This window comes from Ixodes scapularis, unplaced genomic scaffold (assembly GCF_016920785.2).
Source record: "Ixodes scapularis isolate PalLabHiFi unplaced genomic scaffold, ASM1692078v2 PGA_scaffold11__112_contigs__length_91849675, whole genome shotgun sequence".
NCBI classification, from domain to species: Eukaryota; Metazoa; Arthropoda; class Arachnida; order Ixodida; family Ixodidae; genus Ixodes; species Ixodes scapularis.
Window position 1 is genome coordinate 66,660,752 of NW_024609837.1, and position 16,033 is coordinate 66,676,784.

At 45.6% G+C, this 16,033-nt stretch overlaps 1 protein-coding gene across 1 annotated transcript; it reads left to right on the plus strand.

Annotated features, from left to right (window-relative positions):
- Positions 1–1,401: 1,401 nt before the first annotated feature.
- On the plus strand, positions 1,402–4,435 carry LOC121835041. Its single transcript, XM_042288952.1, has 2 exons — positions 1,402–1,981; positions 4,222–4,435. The coding sequence occupies exons 1-2, from the start codon at positions 1,421–1,423 to the stop codon at positions 4,234–4,236; spliced, it is 576 nt and encodes a 191-aa protein (XP_042144886.1). The 5' UTR covers positions 1,402–1,420; the 3' UTR covers positions 4,237–4,435.
- The last annotated feature ends 11,598 nt before the right edge of the window (positions 4,436–16,033 follow it).

The window sequence follows — 16,033 nt, forward strand, 5'->3', positions numbered from 1 at the left end:
TTATGGGAGAAAATATGTGCCCCTTTTCGACGGCGAGTCAGTAGTATGCAGCTGCAGACAAAGGTGGACTGAAACTATCGGCTGAGTAGGAGGATGGTGAAATGATTAGGACATGAGTAAAGCCCGCAAGCTCTTGAAATCGTGGAGCGGAATTCTATGGGGTAGTCAAAGTGCACTTTAGGGCATAGGCGAATTCCTGTTAAATGTCTATCCAGCAGTGTAAGTCGGTATTGCGTGCGCACCTCAACACTGTGGATTTTGCGCAGCGGGTTAGTGGGATTCGCGGGAAGCGCTCGAGAGGCCTTGAGACTCGGGCCCAGCATGGCTTCCAGTTTCAAGGTGGTGCTCACCAGCACTTGTGCAGCATGGGCGACGCGGCGTTCGCGAAGTTCAGTGTTACGTGAAATAACGCTGTGTTAAGCTCGGTAATTTTTTCCGAGAGTTACCGCAGACGACCGTGATCGCCGTGCAACTGAAGGAGTGGATAGCGAAAATGTTCACAGCTGGCGATGTGCGCGAACGCTGCGATCGGCTCCATGCTAAGCCTCTTCATGCACTGTTAGCAAGTCCCGTGTATTTGACGAATATTTGGGGTGAAAAACACGCTATTTACACAAATTACCATAAATTTACACGATGAGTAACGGATAATTCGTTGAGAAATCATGCGAGGTTGTAAAAAACGTGTTTTGGTTCGGTCATACACGCATAACCGTGTAGCCGACCTCGATAACACGCATCGCCCCCGGCGACGACCGCGGCATTGCCGGCTATCGAAGCACCGGAATGCTCGGGGACACACTTAGAAAGGACCGTCGAGACAAATGCCGCGGAAAGAAACATGTCTCGGAGACAGATATGCACCAAACGCAATTGCGCCATGTCGCAGGACGTTGGCGAAACCCGCGCTTACCGTGCTCGCCGCCATCTTCTGGTCGATGGCAATGCGGCTTCCCTCATGTCGCCCATGTTTGTATTTAGTTTAGGGGTCCTGATAACAGTTTCTTAGACACCACAAATAAAGTCATGGGTCTAATTATTCGTTCCAAACAGTTAAAATGGATACAAAAAGCGTGTCCTCGACGTGAACACGTGACATTGCAGTTGGTTTCGTTTTTGCTTCAACCTTCAACTGCAAGCGATCTGGCCACGGCGCAAGCGCAACGCCGATGTACGCTGGAAGCAAGCGCCGGTTGGCTTTCGTTGTTTTTGTTTGACCGGAGAAAATCTGGCAAGGCATGGCGCCGCTACTGTTTTGGTTTGACGGGACGCGAGAAGCTTCGCATAGAGCTTCGGAGTTTGCGAGCACATAGTGAAGACGTGACCGGAGAAGTGCCCCTGTGATGTTCCTGGAAGACGGAAAGCAGCATTCGTAATCGTCGTGTGTGCTTTGAGTGGGCACGGCGAGGCCATCAACAGCATGTGGCTTACCATGATTTTCGTACAGGCACTGCCTTGCCTGTTGGGAGCAGCGCCAACAATCAACGTTGCCGAAATCCCGGCCTTCCAGGTTCCGGCATCTGACAGTCATCGCTCGGATTACGGAAGTCATCGGCTGCAACCAAGTGTTATCGTCTTCACAACGCCCCCTGCTTCATCCGGGTTAGTGACGTCAAGTTGTGCAGCGTCTATAAAGGAGGATCCTCAAGACTTCTTCACCAGTGGGCACGGCGAGGCCATCAACAGCATGTGGCTTACCATGATTTTCGTACAGGCACTGCCTTGCCTGTTGGGAGCAGCGCCAACAATCAACGTTGCCGAAATCCCGGCCTTCCAGGTTCCGGCATCTGACAGTCATCGCTCGGATTACGGAAGTCATCGGCTGCAACCAAGTGTTATCGTCTTCACAACGCCCCCTGCTTCATCCGGGTTAGTGACGTCAAGTTGTGCAGCGTCTATAAAGGAGGATCCTCAAGACTTCTTCACCAGTGGGCACGGCGAGGCCATCAACAGCATGTGGCTTACCATGATTTTCGTACAGGTTAGTCACCCTGTATCATGCTTTGAGAGCGATTTTGTTTCTCTAATTGTTGTGCCGGGCCCACGGTCACTATGTGAAATTGCAGTTGATTGCTTCGAAGTATGTAAGCTGTTATTATGCGGTGATGTTGAGACTAACCCGGGACCGACAACTGAAGAGATGTTTCGTTCGATAATGGAGGGTCAAGCCGAAATTAAAAAGGAAGTTTCCGATTTAGTTATAAAACAATCCGGTACCGACAAATCGATTGCCGAAGTCTTATCGAAAATTGCAGGTGTTGACAAAGTATTACTTGAGTTACGAGCTAAATCCCTTGAGGTCGACGCTCTTAAACAAACTGTCAGCGCACTCGAGCTGACAATAGCAAAACAAACTTCTCGGTTGGCCAATTTGGAAGATCGGAGTCGACGTTCAAATCTTGTAATCTTTGAAATTCCAGACGAATCAGAGGAGACCGAGCGAGATTTGAGTGGAAAAGTAATTGATAATATTTTCTTAAGGCGGCTGGACGTTACTTGCACTTCTGTAGCGAGGATTCATCGCCTTGGTAAACACGTGGGAAGGCGGCCGATCATTCTTTATCTTCAGGACTACAATGAAAAGTTAGAAATCCTGCGAAATACAAAGAAACTTAAAGGCACAAACATTTACATTCAAAACGATTATTCCCAAGAAACCCTTAACAAAAGGAGGCTACTATGGAACAGTTCAAGCGAAGATAGAAAGAACAAACTAAAGGTTTTCCTTGTGAATGACAAACTTCGAGTTGCCAATGATCTGTATGAATGGAATGAATTTACAAATGAGCGCGTCAAGTTATCCCCTTCCAATGAACAGCCTGTAAATGTTTGACAAGAATTACCTCCTGTAAACAAACAGTTTCGTCTACTAAACATGAACGCACAAAGCATTGTCAATAAAACTGACTGGTTCGAATTAGTTCTTTTGAATCATGACCCCCATGTCACGGTCATTACAGAAACGTGGCTGAATAAAAATATGTCAGATAATGAAATTTTTCCTGAATCCCACCAAGTTTTTCGTCGGGACCGCCCGTCTCGTGGTGGCGGAATTGCAGTCGTAATCAAGTCATCCATTTGTGTAACAACATTAGAACAGATTAGTAATCATGAAAGTTTAATTTTACGTCTCGATATCTGGGGTCGAAAAGTTCTCCTTTGTGCTGTGTATAGGCCTCCTTCTGCTAGTCCAGATTATTTAAATCGACTTTATGATTGTTTAATAAAATACAAGGGTGAATCAATTCTTCTGGTTGGGGACTTTAATCTCCCCCATATCGACTGGTTGCGATTATCTAGCCCATGTGATGACGAGATTATTTTTGACATAATGTTCGCATGTGATATTTCCCAGGTTGTTAAGGGATTTACACGTGAGCAGGGCTCGAGCCGCTCAATTCTTTACCTTATATTTGTTAGTAGTGCATTCGCTGATTATAGCGTAAGACTTGAGGAAAGCAAGTCTGATCACAAACTTGTACTATTTGATTGCTATCTTAACCGACCTTCGCCAAAGAAAAAAGTAGTTACTATGGTAAAGGATTTTTCGAAGCCTAATGACGAGAGTGTTTTGGATTATCTCGACTACTGTTTCAGTGACTTCGTTGAAGATGATGTGATTTTGCTATGGGACAAGTTCGTTTCTATATGTAACTATTGCTTGGAGAACTTTATTCCTAGTCGACGTAAATGCACGGGACGAAGAAATCCTTGGATTAACCGAAATATAATTCATCTTAGACGCAAAATAAAAAGGTATAAAAAGAACAGTTCCAACAAGGGAGCTGTACATCCCCTACAAGCTGAACTGGCTAGTCAAGTTAAAGAAGCAAGAGATAAATATTTTTCGTGCACCCTTTTAAACTTCATAAAACATGATCCTGCAAAGTTTTGGAACTATCTTTCAGAAAAAGCTAAACCGGTCGACCAGCTAAAAGTTAACAATATCACAATCAGTGACAAAAAACAAATCGCCGAAGAATTTAACCTATATTTTCAATCTGTGTTCTCATGTACAGATATGTACACTCCAGTTGCCACCGCTATAGCTACACTGAACGCCGATTTTATCTCCTTTCGTGGTGTCTTTGTCATGTTATTAAATCTGAATACAAAATCGAGCAGTGGGCCTGATAAGATACCGAACGCTTTCCTCCGTAGATATGCCGAATCTATTTCACGCTTTTTAACAATCATTTTTCGTGCTTCTTTTCGTTCAAGTGTGCTTCCGAATGACTGGCGAACAGCGCGTGTAGTGCCAATTCATAAGAAGGATGATCATTCTGTTGTAAGCAATTTTCGTCCTATTTCTATCACTAGCAACTCATGCAAACTTATGGAACATATGGTTAGTAGTTATATTCGAAATTTCTTGGAAGAGAGGAGTTTGCTGACTTCTTTTCAACATGGTTTCCGGAGGGGGTACTCCACAATTACGCAACTAGTAACCACAGTCCATGACTTTGCTGCTACCCTAGACAAGTCTGGACAGGTCGATATTATTTTTTTAGATTTTTGTAAAGCATTCGATAAGGTCCCTCATGGTAAACTTATTTTTAAACTAGAGCGTCTTGGGCTACCACCAGAGATAGTTAACTGGATAGGATCCTATTTGTTCAATCGTAGCCAGTTTGTTGAAGTTGGTGGCCATTTTTCCGGTACCCTCGATGTTTCTTCTGGTGTTCCCCAAGGTAGTGTAATAGGTCCCCTGCTATTTCTGGTCTATATAAATGACATTGTATCAACTGTGAGTACTAACGTTAATATCCGCTTATTTGCAGACGATTGTGTTTTGTTTAAAACCATATCCTCTGTTGGTGACCAAAAAACGCTTAATTCTTCTCTTTCTCTAGTCGACGATTGGTGTAACGAATGGGAAATGCAACTGAATTCCGCGAAGACTGTTCACTTACGCATGACGAGGAAAATTAAACCTTTGAAATTCACATATCAAGTAAATAATGTTGCAGTAACCGAAGTAAGTGAATACAAATATCTTGGAGTAACCCTAACAAGCGATCTACGATGGTCAAAGCATATCCAAAACATCAGTTCCTCGGCTTTTCGAAAATTAGGTTTCCTACGACGCAAGTTAAAAAATGCTCCAACCTCCGTTAAACTCCAAGCTTATAACTCCTTCGTAAGGTCAAAAATAGAATATGCTAATATAATCTGGGATCCAAACACGAAAAAAGATTCATCAAAACTTGAGATGGTCCAAAGGAGAGCAGTTCGTTTTATTTATGGAATGTACAAGAGACTTGACTCCCCATCCTCCTTAATAGCGGCAAACAATATCACGTCCCTGGAACAGCGTAGGAAAATTGCAAGACTGAAGTTCTTGTATTTACTTTATAACAACAAGCTGTGCGTCGACTCAAGTTTATATATAACCTCCTTATCTTCCAGAGCCACTAGGAACCACCATCAGTTTTCTCTTCAACCAATATTTGCTCGAACCAACATTTTTAAGTTTTCATATTTTCCACGCACCATATCAGATTGGAACGCCCTCCCTTACAATATATTCATAGCCCCTAATTTTAATAAAGCACTTGATGATCATCCTTTTTAGGTATTGCCATTGTGCTCTTGTGTTGTGAACCTTTTTGAACATATGTTGTACAAACTTTTTTCCCCGTTGATTATTAGTTATGAGAGTGTTAGTTGCGAAACATCATGAAAGCCATGTGTAATGATGGTTTACAAGTCTTTTGTACCCCACACCTGCAAGGGCCTATCAAAAGGCCTGCAGTATGTAATAAATAAATAAATAAATAAATAAAAAGCGAAGGGAGTCACAGGGTCCACGAGTTCGCAACCACAAGCCAAGGTTCACGACAGCGCGGCGTTGACTTCGGCGATCTCGTTCTGTTTGGTGCAACCCGGCCATGCGAAAAAGAGCTGAAACATTCGTCGTGTGTGGTGCGGTGCTTTGTATTCCGGGTCTTTTTGAACAACGCTTTTAACACGGAGCGCAAATTGTTTGTTGCGTGGTGGAGGTTCAACGGGTACACTCCCGTCGTTGTCAGCTGATCCGGTCCAGCTGGTCCGGGAGGACGCAGCGAGCGTTTTTAAAAGTAAATCTTCTTGCGTTCCGTTTCAAACTGTGGAAGTATCCCGACGCATACCGTGAGTAAGAAGCAGCGGGCGTTTTCAACAAAATTACGTCGTTTTAATTGAATAATGGACTCCGGATTGTTGTCTTACATTTGCCGTTTTTTATGCTTCGTGTTGGACTGCGTTTGCATGGCGACGCACACCGCTCGAGTAGATGATTTGGTCCTGCAACGAGTTTGTTGCGCCAATCATGCGGCGTGAATAAATTAGGGCACGGTTTCCTACCTGCCCAGAGATGCATGTACTGAGACCATTTTTTATGTTGTGAACGTTGAGAGTTGAGAAATTTGAGAGCGAGCAAGCTTTCCCAACTTTGTCTCTTTCTCTCTGGCACTGCCCTGTTTCAGTTTCAGTAGGCATATCTACTAGCAGGTACAAACTGCTCTAAAGCAGGTAAAAAACGGGAAGCTTAGGACGGTGCGGACTCCGTGTTTCGCGCTTTTTCGCAAGGTGACAGGGTAAATGCTTTTGTGAGATATGCGGAATATGCAAGCGATTTTGTTATGCCCGTCGTTTGCGTCTCTCCAGCAAAACGAATAAGATGATCTACTACAAAGGCGCAATCACAAGCCAAGATTTAAGATAGCAGTCGTTTGCTTCGGTGATTCGTGTAGCTGTATTTTACCCTGCTCTCTGCAACACCGTGTCATGACGAAGAGCTGGAACGGTCACGGTTTGTGCTGGCCTCCCGGTTGACAGAAACCCGCGTCGCCCGCATCGGCACCGAGTGCGCTTGGGCTGTAGATGCTCAAGCCTTTCATCCGCGGCTTGTCGCCAGCTCATCCTGCTGCTCAACGGTGAGGAAGCGGCGAGAGTAACCTCGGAAGTGAATGTAAATCCTCGTTCATTCAGTTATCCGGTGTCAAAGTGTGGAAGATGTCCAACGTGTACTGAGGGCGGGAACTACGAGCGTTTTGCCTTGCTTTTATAACCGAAACCAGACCAACGAGATAACTGCCTTGCGTACTCTAAAATGACGGAAGCAATAAGTTTCAACAGGTCGAGTACGTCACCGGGGATGTAGGCGAGACAGTGCACACTGTCTAAACGCTTGCAGTATCCACGAGTGGTACCAGGAAAGCGACGTCAACAGACAAGGAGCTTGCGATTTAGCATAATGCACTGCTACGGGCCCGTGTATCCTCAAAGTTCGGGGTGGCAGTATAAAAAAGACACATCAGCGCCCCACACCAGTGTTCACGAATAACACCGGTCACAAACTCCCAAGCCCCACCGCTCTTCTCGACACCGACACGACATACGACAACAAACTGCATCAAAACGCCCCAAAAGTGAAGGCGTCTGCTCCCGTACTGCAACTGCTGCAACTAGCGGAAGTGAAGTGTTGGGCGGATGTCCGGATGTCCTTCACAAAAATATATAAAAAATGCTTTGCGCAAGGATCATTTTCATTTATTTTTGTATACGTAATGACAAAATCCCAATAATTTGTTTTCCTATCTGATTCAAGCTAGTCCGACTGCTCATAACACTGGTCAAGCAAGAAAATAACAAAAATTTGAACTTTTTCACGACCGGTTTAAGATTTATTGTTAACATATCGTTATTTATTGCAACGGACTAACATTATAGATTTTGCCTCCATACTTTTTAAATGCAAACAGTTCAAACACACGGCTGTCCATTGCGCCGTGTTTTGTGTATTCTTCTATAAATCTGTAATGGCCAGCGACCAAAGAGCTCACCCGCACATGTCAAGCTTATATGCGCCGCGGGGAGAAATGGATATCGAGTAGGAAGTGTCGGGCGTAGTGTCGGTTGGTGTGTTTATGTACATGTCTGTGCTGTGTTGCCTGCGTTGCATGTAGGGTTGCTGTGTAGTCGTGGTCGTTCGCCGTGTTAACAGACTCGTCTTTTTATAAAAAACAGGCTGCTAGAAATCTCGATAGGTGGCGCAAGTTACCGCCCGATTCTAAATAGTTTGCTCAAGTTATTTATCCATGTAAATTCAACATTCGTTTTTTTTTTTTTTTTCTAGCGGTTCGTTGAAGCTACCGACGCCGCCGACCGCGGACAACGCACGTACTATCGCGGACAATATGAGCTGAAACAGCGCTCCGGCCTGTGCACGGTACTACCTGCGCCGCCTGTCGCATCGCTCCCTAAACACGGCGCACCCTGAGGCCGAGATAAATTATCACTTGCGCTCACTGCGCCACTGCGCTCTTCCCTCCATCTGCTAGCCCGATGTTCACGTTTTCAGCTAACATGCATTTCAGTGGATTTCAAGAAAGCGCCGAAGTGGAAAATGCGCTGTCACGCTCGTATCTCCCCAAGGAGCGCTGCCTGACGAAGCTGCCTTGGCCCCTAGAAGGAGCCGATCTCAATATCATCGAAAACATTTGGAGGCGCATCAAGGTAGCTATGTCACGGCGTCCCCTCCACCACGCCACTGCCTACAAATTGTTGAAAGCAATCAGAGGTGAATGGGAGTGGCTTCGGGGCTGAGCGAGACTTCGTGGCCGCGCTTTATGATTTCTTACCAGACAGGGTTAGAGCCGTGGTGCGGGTCAGGGGAGAATGACGCGGTAATAAATTATTTTGCAAGTTTTAATGCGCCTCAGGACCCCTTGAACTGGACTTCTGCCGATTGGAACAAAACTTGATGCTACGGTTGCGACACACTGTTTGACGCCGTTAACCACGCATACTTCCTCAGCGGTGCCTCCTTCATCCCGATCTTCTTGTAAAGTGCAGTTGAACTTACACGCTATTAATCTTTTGTGTCTGACAATGTCCTCTGCAAATATTGTTTTGGATTAAGTTTCAATCTCCTTCTCTTGACAAATATATGACTGTTTGTCCCACCTTATTAAGACTAGGAATTCATCAACAAAAAGCTGGTGTCTTGTCAGCAACTTGTTTTGCTTGAAACAAACATGTCAACCCAGTAATAAAAAAATAATATTTTTGAACCTTTTCATACTAATCAAGGTTAAAAAAAACCTTTTCAGTAACATTTATGCTAACCTTTTTTTTTAACATCTGTGATCAGTGAAACAGCAACAAAATACATTGGAGCCGGACTTTACGATGTCCCACTTTGTGCATGCACCTAAAATCAAACAAAAACAACCTGCAACGTATTTTGATATGACTTTCAAGAACTGTAATCGCAGCTGAAATTTAAGACACTTCAATATTTTTTCTTCACCAGTCAGCGTTTTTCTACGGGATTTTGCGCGATAGAGTAAAGTAAATAAATACCAAAAGGGGAACGACAAGCGTAATATTTTGTTCCCCCCATCGCTCTACCACACATGCCCGCTGTCGCGCCCACCGTCTCGCTTGCAGACAGATGGAATAGCGCAGTGGCGCAGCGAGCGCAAGTGAGAAAATATTTCGGACTCAGGGTGCGGCATCTGTGCGGAGCAAGGCGACAGACGGCGCAGGTAGTACCGTGCGCCGGCCGGAGCGCTGTTTCAGCTCATATTGTCCGCGATAGTACGTACCGTTGCAAGTAGCTACGTCCGCCGCTTGGAGACTTTACTTTGTATAAAAGACATCGAACGAGAACTAACGCGCCCTGTGTGCTTTCAATTCGGCTGAAAGGCGCGCGGCTCGCTGGGCTCGTCTCTCGCCTGTTCTCGGCCGCTGGCCGCCATGTTTCATAAGGAACACGCTCGAAACGGTTTTGCGGAAGGCAGACACGGTGTAGCGTGCTAAGTTTACACAGCACCTCATGTGTAGACGAAAAACACAGATGGCCTCGTGTAAAACGAACACGTTTTGACGTGTCCGCTATGGGACAACGGTTTACACGTCTGGGCGTGTTATTTTTGCTAACAGTGTGCAGTTCATCGCCGACGAACGAACGCTCTTCAAAAAATCACCCAAGTTGCTGCAGGTCACAGATCTCTTCCCGCGATAGCATTGATAAAAGGTGCCGCTGCCACGGGACGACAGACCGACGCTCTGCTATCGAATTTTGCTACGTACATACTCGCACCCATAGCCGCCCCAGCCCGCAGAAAGTGCCCTTAAACTGTCGGCTGCTGCATGGCTTAATTTGGAATACAATTATTGGTAGTGATTTCATTTTCATTTTTATGCACACGATAGTCTATGTCTGGCGAATCAACAAGATCGCAAAGATGTTCACTTGCCTAGTTTACGCAACGCACGACTAAAATCGGTCCGAGCAGGTAGTTCTTAGCGTAAGCTATACTATTGCGTATTGCGTACGTAAAAGCCAATGACGCTATGCTAAAACTGTCCATTTATGAGCTAGTGGATTTTGATTATTTGAATTTTGACATTCTCGACGTCACTGCGTCAGGAATGGTTTTAACTGGTGCAGAGGGGGCAGGGGAAGGAAGCGGGTATGTGGACGCTTTCCTCTGTTTCCCTCTTAACCTTCGTTTTCTTTTTTTTTTTTTTTTTTTACAGTTTGAAGGTTGGGGTGCTCCTTCTCGCTTTTGATTTGGGGGACCAAGTACTCGCTCCTGATGTTTAATCAGCGGCAGAGGCTGGCTATCCTTCAGTCAATGTTTCTCCTGAGCGTGCGCGCGTGTCTTTGACTCGCGTTCTCATTAACAAGTCAGGCTGCCTGATCAACTTCTACTTCGGCTGTTATGAATATGCAATCCAGGACTACACAAGTCCCCATAGTCGCAGCGAGGCCTATTACTAACTTATTGTAGAATTCGTCGTGAGCCGAGCTTCCGTCCAACTAAAGCACGGCAGGTGTCATGTCTACAATATATGACCTCTGTTTGTTCCAAAAATATTTTGACACGCTCTATTTTGCACAACCAGAACTATTTCCGAGAGAACTTCATTTGCAGCAGTCACGGCGATTCTCGAAGGTCATAAAAATCACAGCAAATAGTGATTTTCAGAGAAGTCATCACAAATAAAGCACCCCTTTCTTACAATTCATTCTTACATTATCAGCGTGCGAAACTTTCCAAATTTTGTGTATTCTAATTCAATTACGTTTTCAAAATGTTTGGACCCTCCTCAATGTAGTTCGTACTACAAGTGACTTGAATACTACATTAAAGACATTTTTAAATGGGTAATTCGTATTTTATTGTAAACACAATTGTTGAGTGTTTGGCACAACACTGGCATTAATAGACCGAACTTAGCAAGAGTAGCATGACGCCACTACTGCCGCGGTGAATTCTGGTACATACCTGTGGTTCTCCCCAGTCTTATGACAACGTCTGTGAGTGTTTTAATTCCTATCTTTTGGGGTTTTTTTTTTTTGGTTAGCACGATTCTAATAATCGAGTTTTGAGTCACAGTTCTTAACGGGTGGCTTTACTCTTTGAGTGCTAGGGTGCCACAATAATAGCGCCAGGCAAAATGCAATCGGATTTTTTTTTTCTTCACGGAAGATCGCAGCCTCAGAAATAAGTGTCTAAGAAAGGTAAACTGAGCCAGACAGAGCAGCAGATAAAAGAGCGTTTAACGATTTGTTTCGAATCTGGCTCAGAATGTATATCCACTCCATTGAACGTAAGATACAGTTTTAGATTACGGCGCACAAGACTTCGTAGGTCGTGCCAAATCCGTATGTTAGAATCTCCATGAGCAATCGCTCCGTAACGAAACCTCCGCGCTGCTTTGCGACGGTCGTTTTAACGCTATTGCGGTAACAAGCTCGTATCACAGAAAAGGCGGCGTCGGTGGCGGGACGCGAAAATCCTCATTGGTTGATAGAGTCACGACGTCACAGCCACATGCTTGGCGGGGGAAATTCAAAGAACCCAATACACACACGTGAAACGTGGCGTCACGTGTGGAATGAAACTGATTAAAACATGTCGTGTACTGCGAATTAAAGTTCACCATTTGTCTCGAATGATTGTACTTTATAAAATGATTCATTTGCGTTATAAGAAAAAACATTTGCTGAACTTAAGTGGGATTCGAACCCACGAACCTTCGGTTGCGAGCCAGGCACACTATTGACTAGGGTAAGCATGGCTTTTTTTTTCTTTATGCCATAAGATTTATTGTAACGACAGAAGATAAAAGACATTGAACAAGTTCAGAGAAACCTCAGCCGAGTTTCGGCTGACACAGAAATATTAACAGGATCTTATTTCAGATAGGGCGTCTGGGACAGGCAGCCAATCGGAGTCGTCTCCTAGAGCCTTATACGTTTCCTTTAATTGCCTGATTAATTGTGTAAAGTACTGGCACACTGGTCGAACGTCCAAGTCAGCATGTCGCACTGCCATGCGGCACTTCCATATGCTGTGCAGTGCAAGAAGCATAATTAAATCGCACGGCACACAATGTGCATTCTCTAACGGCAGAAAGCGTATTCCGTGCGCGGTTAACGGAAGATCTTTCTTAAGAGTACGCTGCAAGACATCCCGGTAAAAGACAGCATCCCAGCAATACAGGAAGACATGTTCTATGGTCTCAGGCTGTTTGTACAAGAAACAATTTACGGTCCAGGGCACAAACACGCCCTTCTCATGAAGCCACGCTTTAACGGGAAGTGTGCCGGTATGAAGTTGAAAAAAAAAGATTTTCGCGTTCGCAGGGACCATCATTTTTTTTCACTCGACTAAGTACATCGTTAGCGGGTAGTGCATAGTACAACGTGCGATAGATGGGAGCCGGACAAGACAGCTCGATCAAATCTTTCGTCAATCTTTTTCGCGAAACAGTACCCAGATATCCGAGGGAAAACCTCGCGGCTAGAAATTTGTAAGCAGCGACTACTTCTTTTAAAAAGGGGCTCAGCGGTCCATTTGCACCATCAGCGGACGAAACAATAAATTCGGGTAAAGCGTCACAAAGCTGTACTTGAACGACAGTGCGCAAAAAGGGATCACTTTGAACACGCAGAAAAAGAAAGCGATTAACAACTTGTCATAGAAAAAGGTGCGTTAATGATAGGCCACCATTCCGAACACGCCGAAACAGGTTTGTTCGGCTGGTGCGATCCCAATAGGAGGCCCAAATGAACACGGCAAACACCCGGTGTATCTCTTGCACGTGAATACGCGTGCAGTACACTACGTGAAGCATGTACCATAGTTTTGCTGCAAAAAATAAATTACACACAGTTGCGCGTGCAAAAATAGACAGGTGGCGTCCACCGCATTGTATAGTTTTTTCACGTAACTTAGCTGTCTCAGAAGTCCACAGATCGTTGCTGTTTCGATAGTGATTTAGCGGGACTCCCAAGTAACGGGTCGGCAGGGTTGACCATTCAATGCTTGCAAATACTTTTGGCTTCGACCCCCACTCGCCATGCCAGAAGCCTGAACACTTTACCTAATTCACGGCGCAACCCGTTTGAGTACAAAACGTTTTAGTAATTTCAACTACTCTTCTTACACTCTCCTTGTCGGCGCAAAAGATCGGGATGTCGTCTGCGTATGCAAGTATGCAAACTTCGCATGTGTTTAAAGTAAACCCACGGTCACAGCGATCATGAATAATACTAAGACAAAAGGGTTCGATGTACAACGCGAAAAGTAATGGTGAGATCGGGCATCCCTGTCTGACAGATGAGTTCACCGCTATTCGTTCGCTAACCCGCTTATTTAGAATCAGGTTCGTCGTACAGTTGCGGTAGGCCATTCGTACCCCCTCTAAAATGATATTCCCAACTCCAATATGCTCCAAAATGTTGAAGATTATGGCATGTGATACACGGTCGAATGCTTTTTCTAAATCCACCTGCAACATCGCAACCTTTTGTAGCTCGGAGTCGCAGCATTCCAGAATGCTGCGCGCTACATGAATGTTAGTCAGGATGGTGCGACCTTTTATGCCGCACGTCTGGTGCGGCCCTACAACACTCGTGATCACTCGCTGCAGCCGGCTGGTGTGGACTTTCATTAACATTTTATAATCAACGTTAGTCAGACAGATAGGCTGGTAAGAGGTCACCCGGCGTAGTTTTACGGGGTCATCACTCTTCGGGATTAGAACAGTATGGGTACGCGAAAACGAGGGGGTAGGATTTTTTGTTCCTAAGCTTCAATAAAAACGTCAAGTAAGATGGGAGCAAGTTAAGATTTAAATGTCTCATAAAAGAGCGCAGTCAGCCCCTCAGGGCCCGGAGACTTATTTGGTGACAGGTCGTCGATCGCTTTTGTTATCTCTGACAGACTGAGCGGCGCCTCCAAAAACTTTTTATCATCGCAACTAACAGTTGGCATTAAAGATAAAAGTCCTCCATCTAAACCTTCAGATTGAGGGGCGTGAGAACTAAGCAAATCAACATAATGTTCGACAAACGCCTTTTCGATAATGCTTGCGTCGAATGACACAACTCCTTGGTATTCAATTTCTACAATGTCTTTAGTGCATGAGTATTTTTTTTCCGCAGCTATCATTCTTTTTGTCGGCGCTTCACCAACCATTAATTTCTCTGCACGTGCACGAATTGCCGCCCCCCTATATCGCTCTTGCTCTAAAACTTCAAGTCGGCCTTTCAGATTATTGATGTCTTTCATTAAGTTGCCGGGAGTGCGGCACTCTTCTTGTAAATGCTTTTTCAAACACAAGCGCATTTCACCCTCCTGCCTCCTTTCCTTGCGCTTCATAGCGCACGACTTCTCGATCGCGCACATTTAACTTCCTGTTTAAACATTTCCCACCTCTCGCCTACACCTTGCCCCCACCGTTCGACCGCCTGCCATATTGCCTTAAGTGCGCTAACGAATGATTCATCGCGCAAGAGCTTGGCGTTAAGTTTCCACAAGTCCCACGTAAATGATGACGTCTTTTTTTATTCGCCTAACCAAAAGCTGAAAAGGCAGTGATCACTAAATGAGACATAATCAACGGAGTAATTACAACACAAAGAAACCAGTTTAGACGAAATGTAGACACGGTCTAATCTAGCGTGACTGTCACCCTGAAAGTGAGTATATGACACAGCCTTCGCACTTGGTGCACAGCAAGCAACATCTTCGAGCACAAAATCCTCAGTAATGTCGTTTAACGCGAGAATACTAGCGTCGTTTTACCGCACATGGTTAGACCGGTCCACTGCTCGGCACACACATTTGAAATCACCCAAGAAGATGAGACGATCGTACTGAAAATGTTGATAAGCGTTCTCAAAAAACAGACGGCGTTCGTCTGGCTTGTTTGGCGCATAGACATTAATAACTCGCCACTCGTGGCCTAGGACAGTAAAATCACACAAAACAAAACGCCCAGATGGGCATGTAATAACTGTTTGCACAACTACGCCTAAAGATTTTTTTCAAAAAGAGGCAACAACCTGCAGAAAGACCAACCGCGTGACTTACACAGACGAAGTACCGTGCCAAAAAGGGCTGCACCATGTAGTTAGGGCTCTCCTCACTTTCTACTTTCGTCTCTTGGATAGCGACGATGTCCAGTTCTTGTTCAGTCATCAGCCGGTAAAGCTGTCGTTGCCGACGTCTAGCCGCCAGTCCCCGAACGTTGAGCGTGGCAATACGCAGGGGACGTCCGAGAGTGACTATCGCAAAAGGAAGGTTTCACCACAGCACAAGGCACTCACCCCTTTCAACACGGTCTATGGGACCACAACCGGGTTTTCACTGCGGCCGTGCGTCTTCCCGGGGGAGTGGGACGAGCGTCCGCGGCCGGCTCCTCGTCCTTTCTTGGTTTACCACCCACTCTCCCCTCCCTGAGGTTGCTGATGCGACTCGACGTTTCCAGAAACCACTTCGCAGCTTGACCGACGCGCCTTCTGAGTCCATTGCCACTGCGTCCTCACCGTCCGAAGCACCGGCCACGCCCCCAATAGCTGGTGGCGCTGCCGATGGTGTCTTCTCAGTAAGCTGCGTGCTGCCTGTTGCCCCCTCCGGCTTAGGGGCAGGGTTCGTTGTTTGGTCTTAAGGGCACCCCGCTGCACCATGGTGAGCTCAGAGGTGGGCGGGGATTCCTCGGGTACGGCATGCCGAGTTGAAGGAGT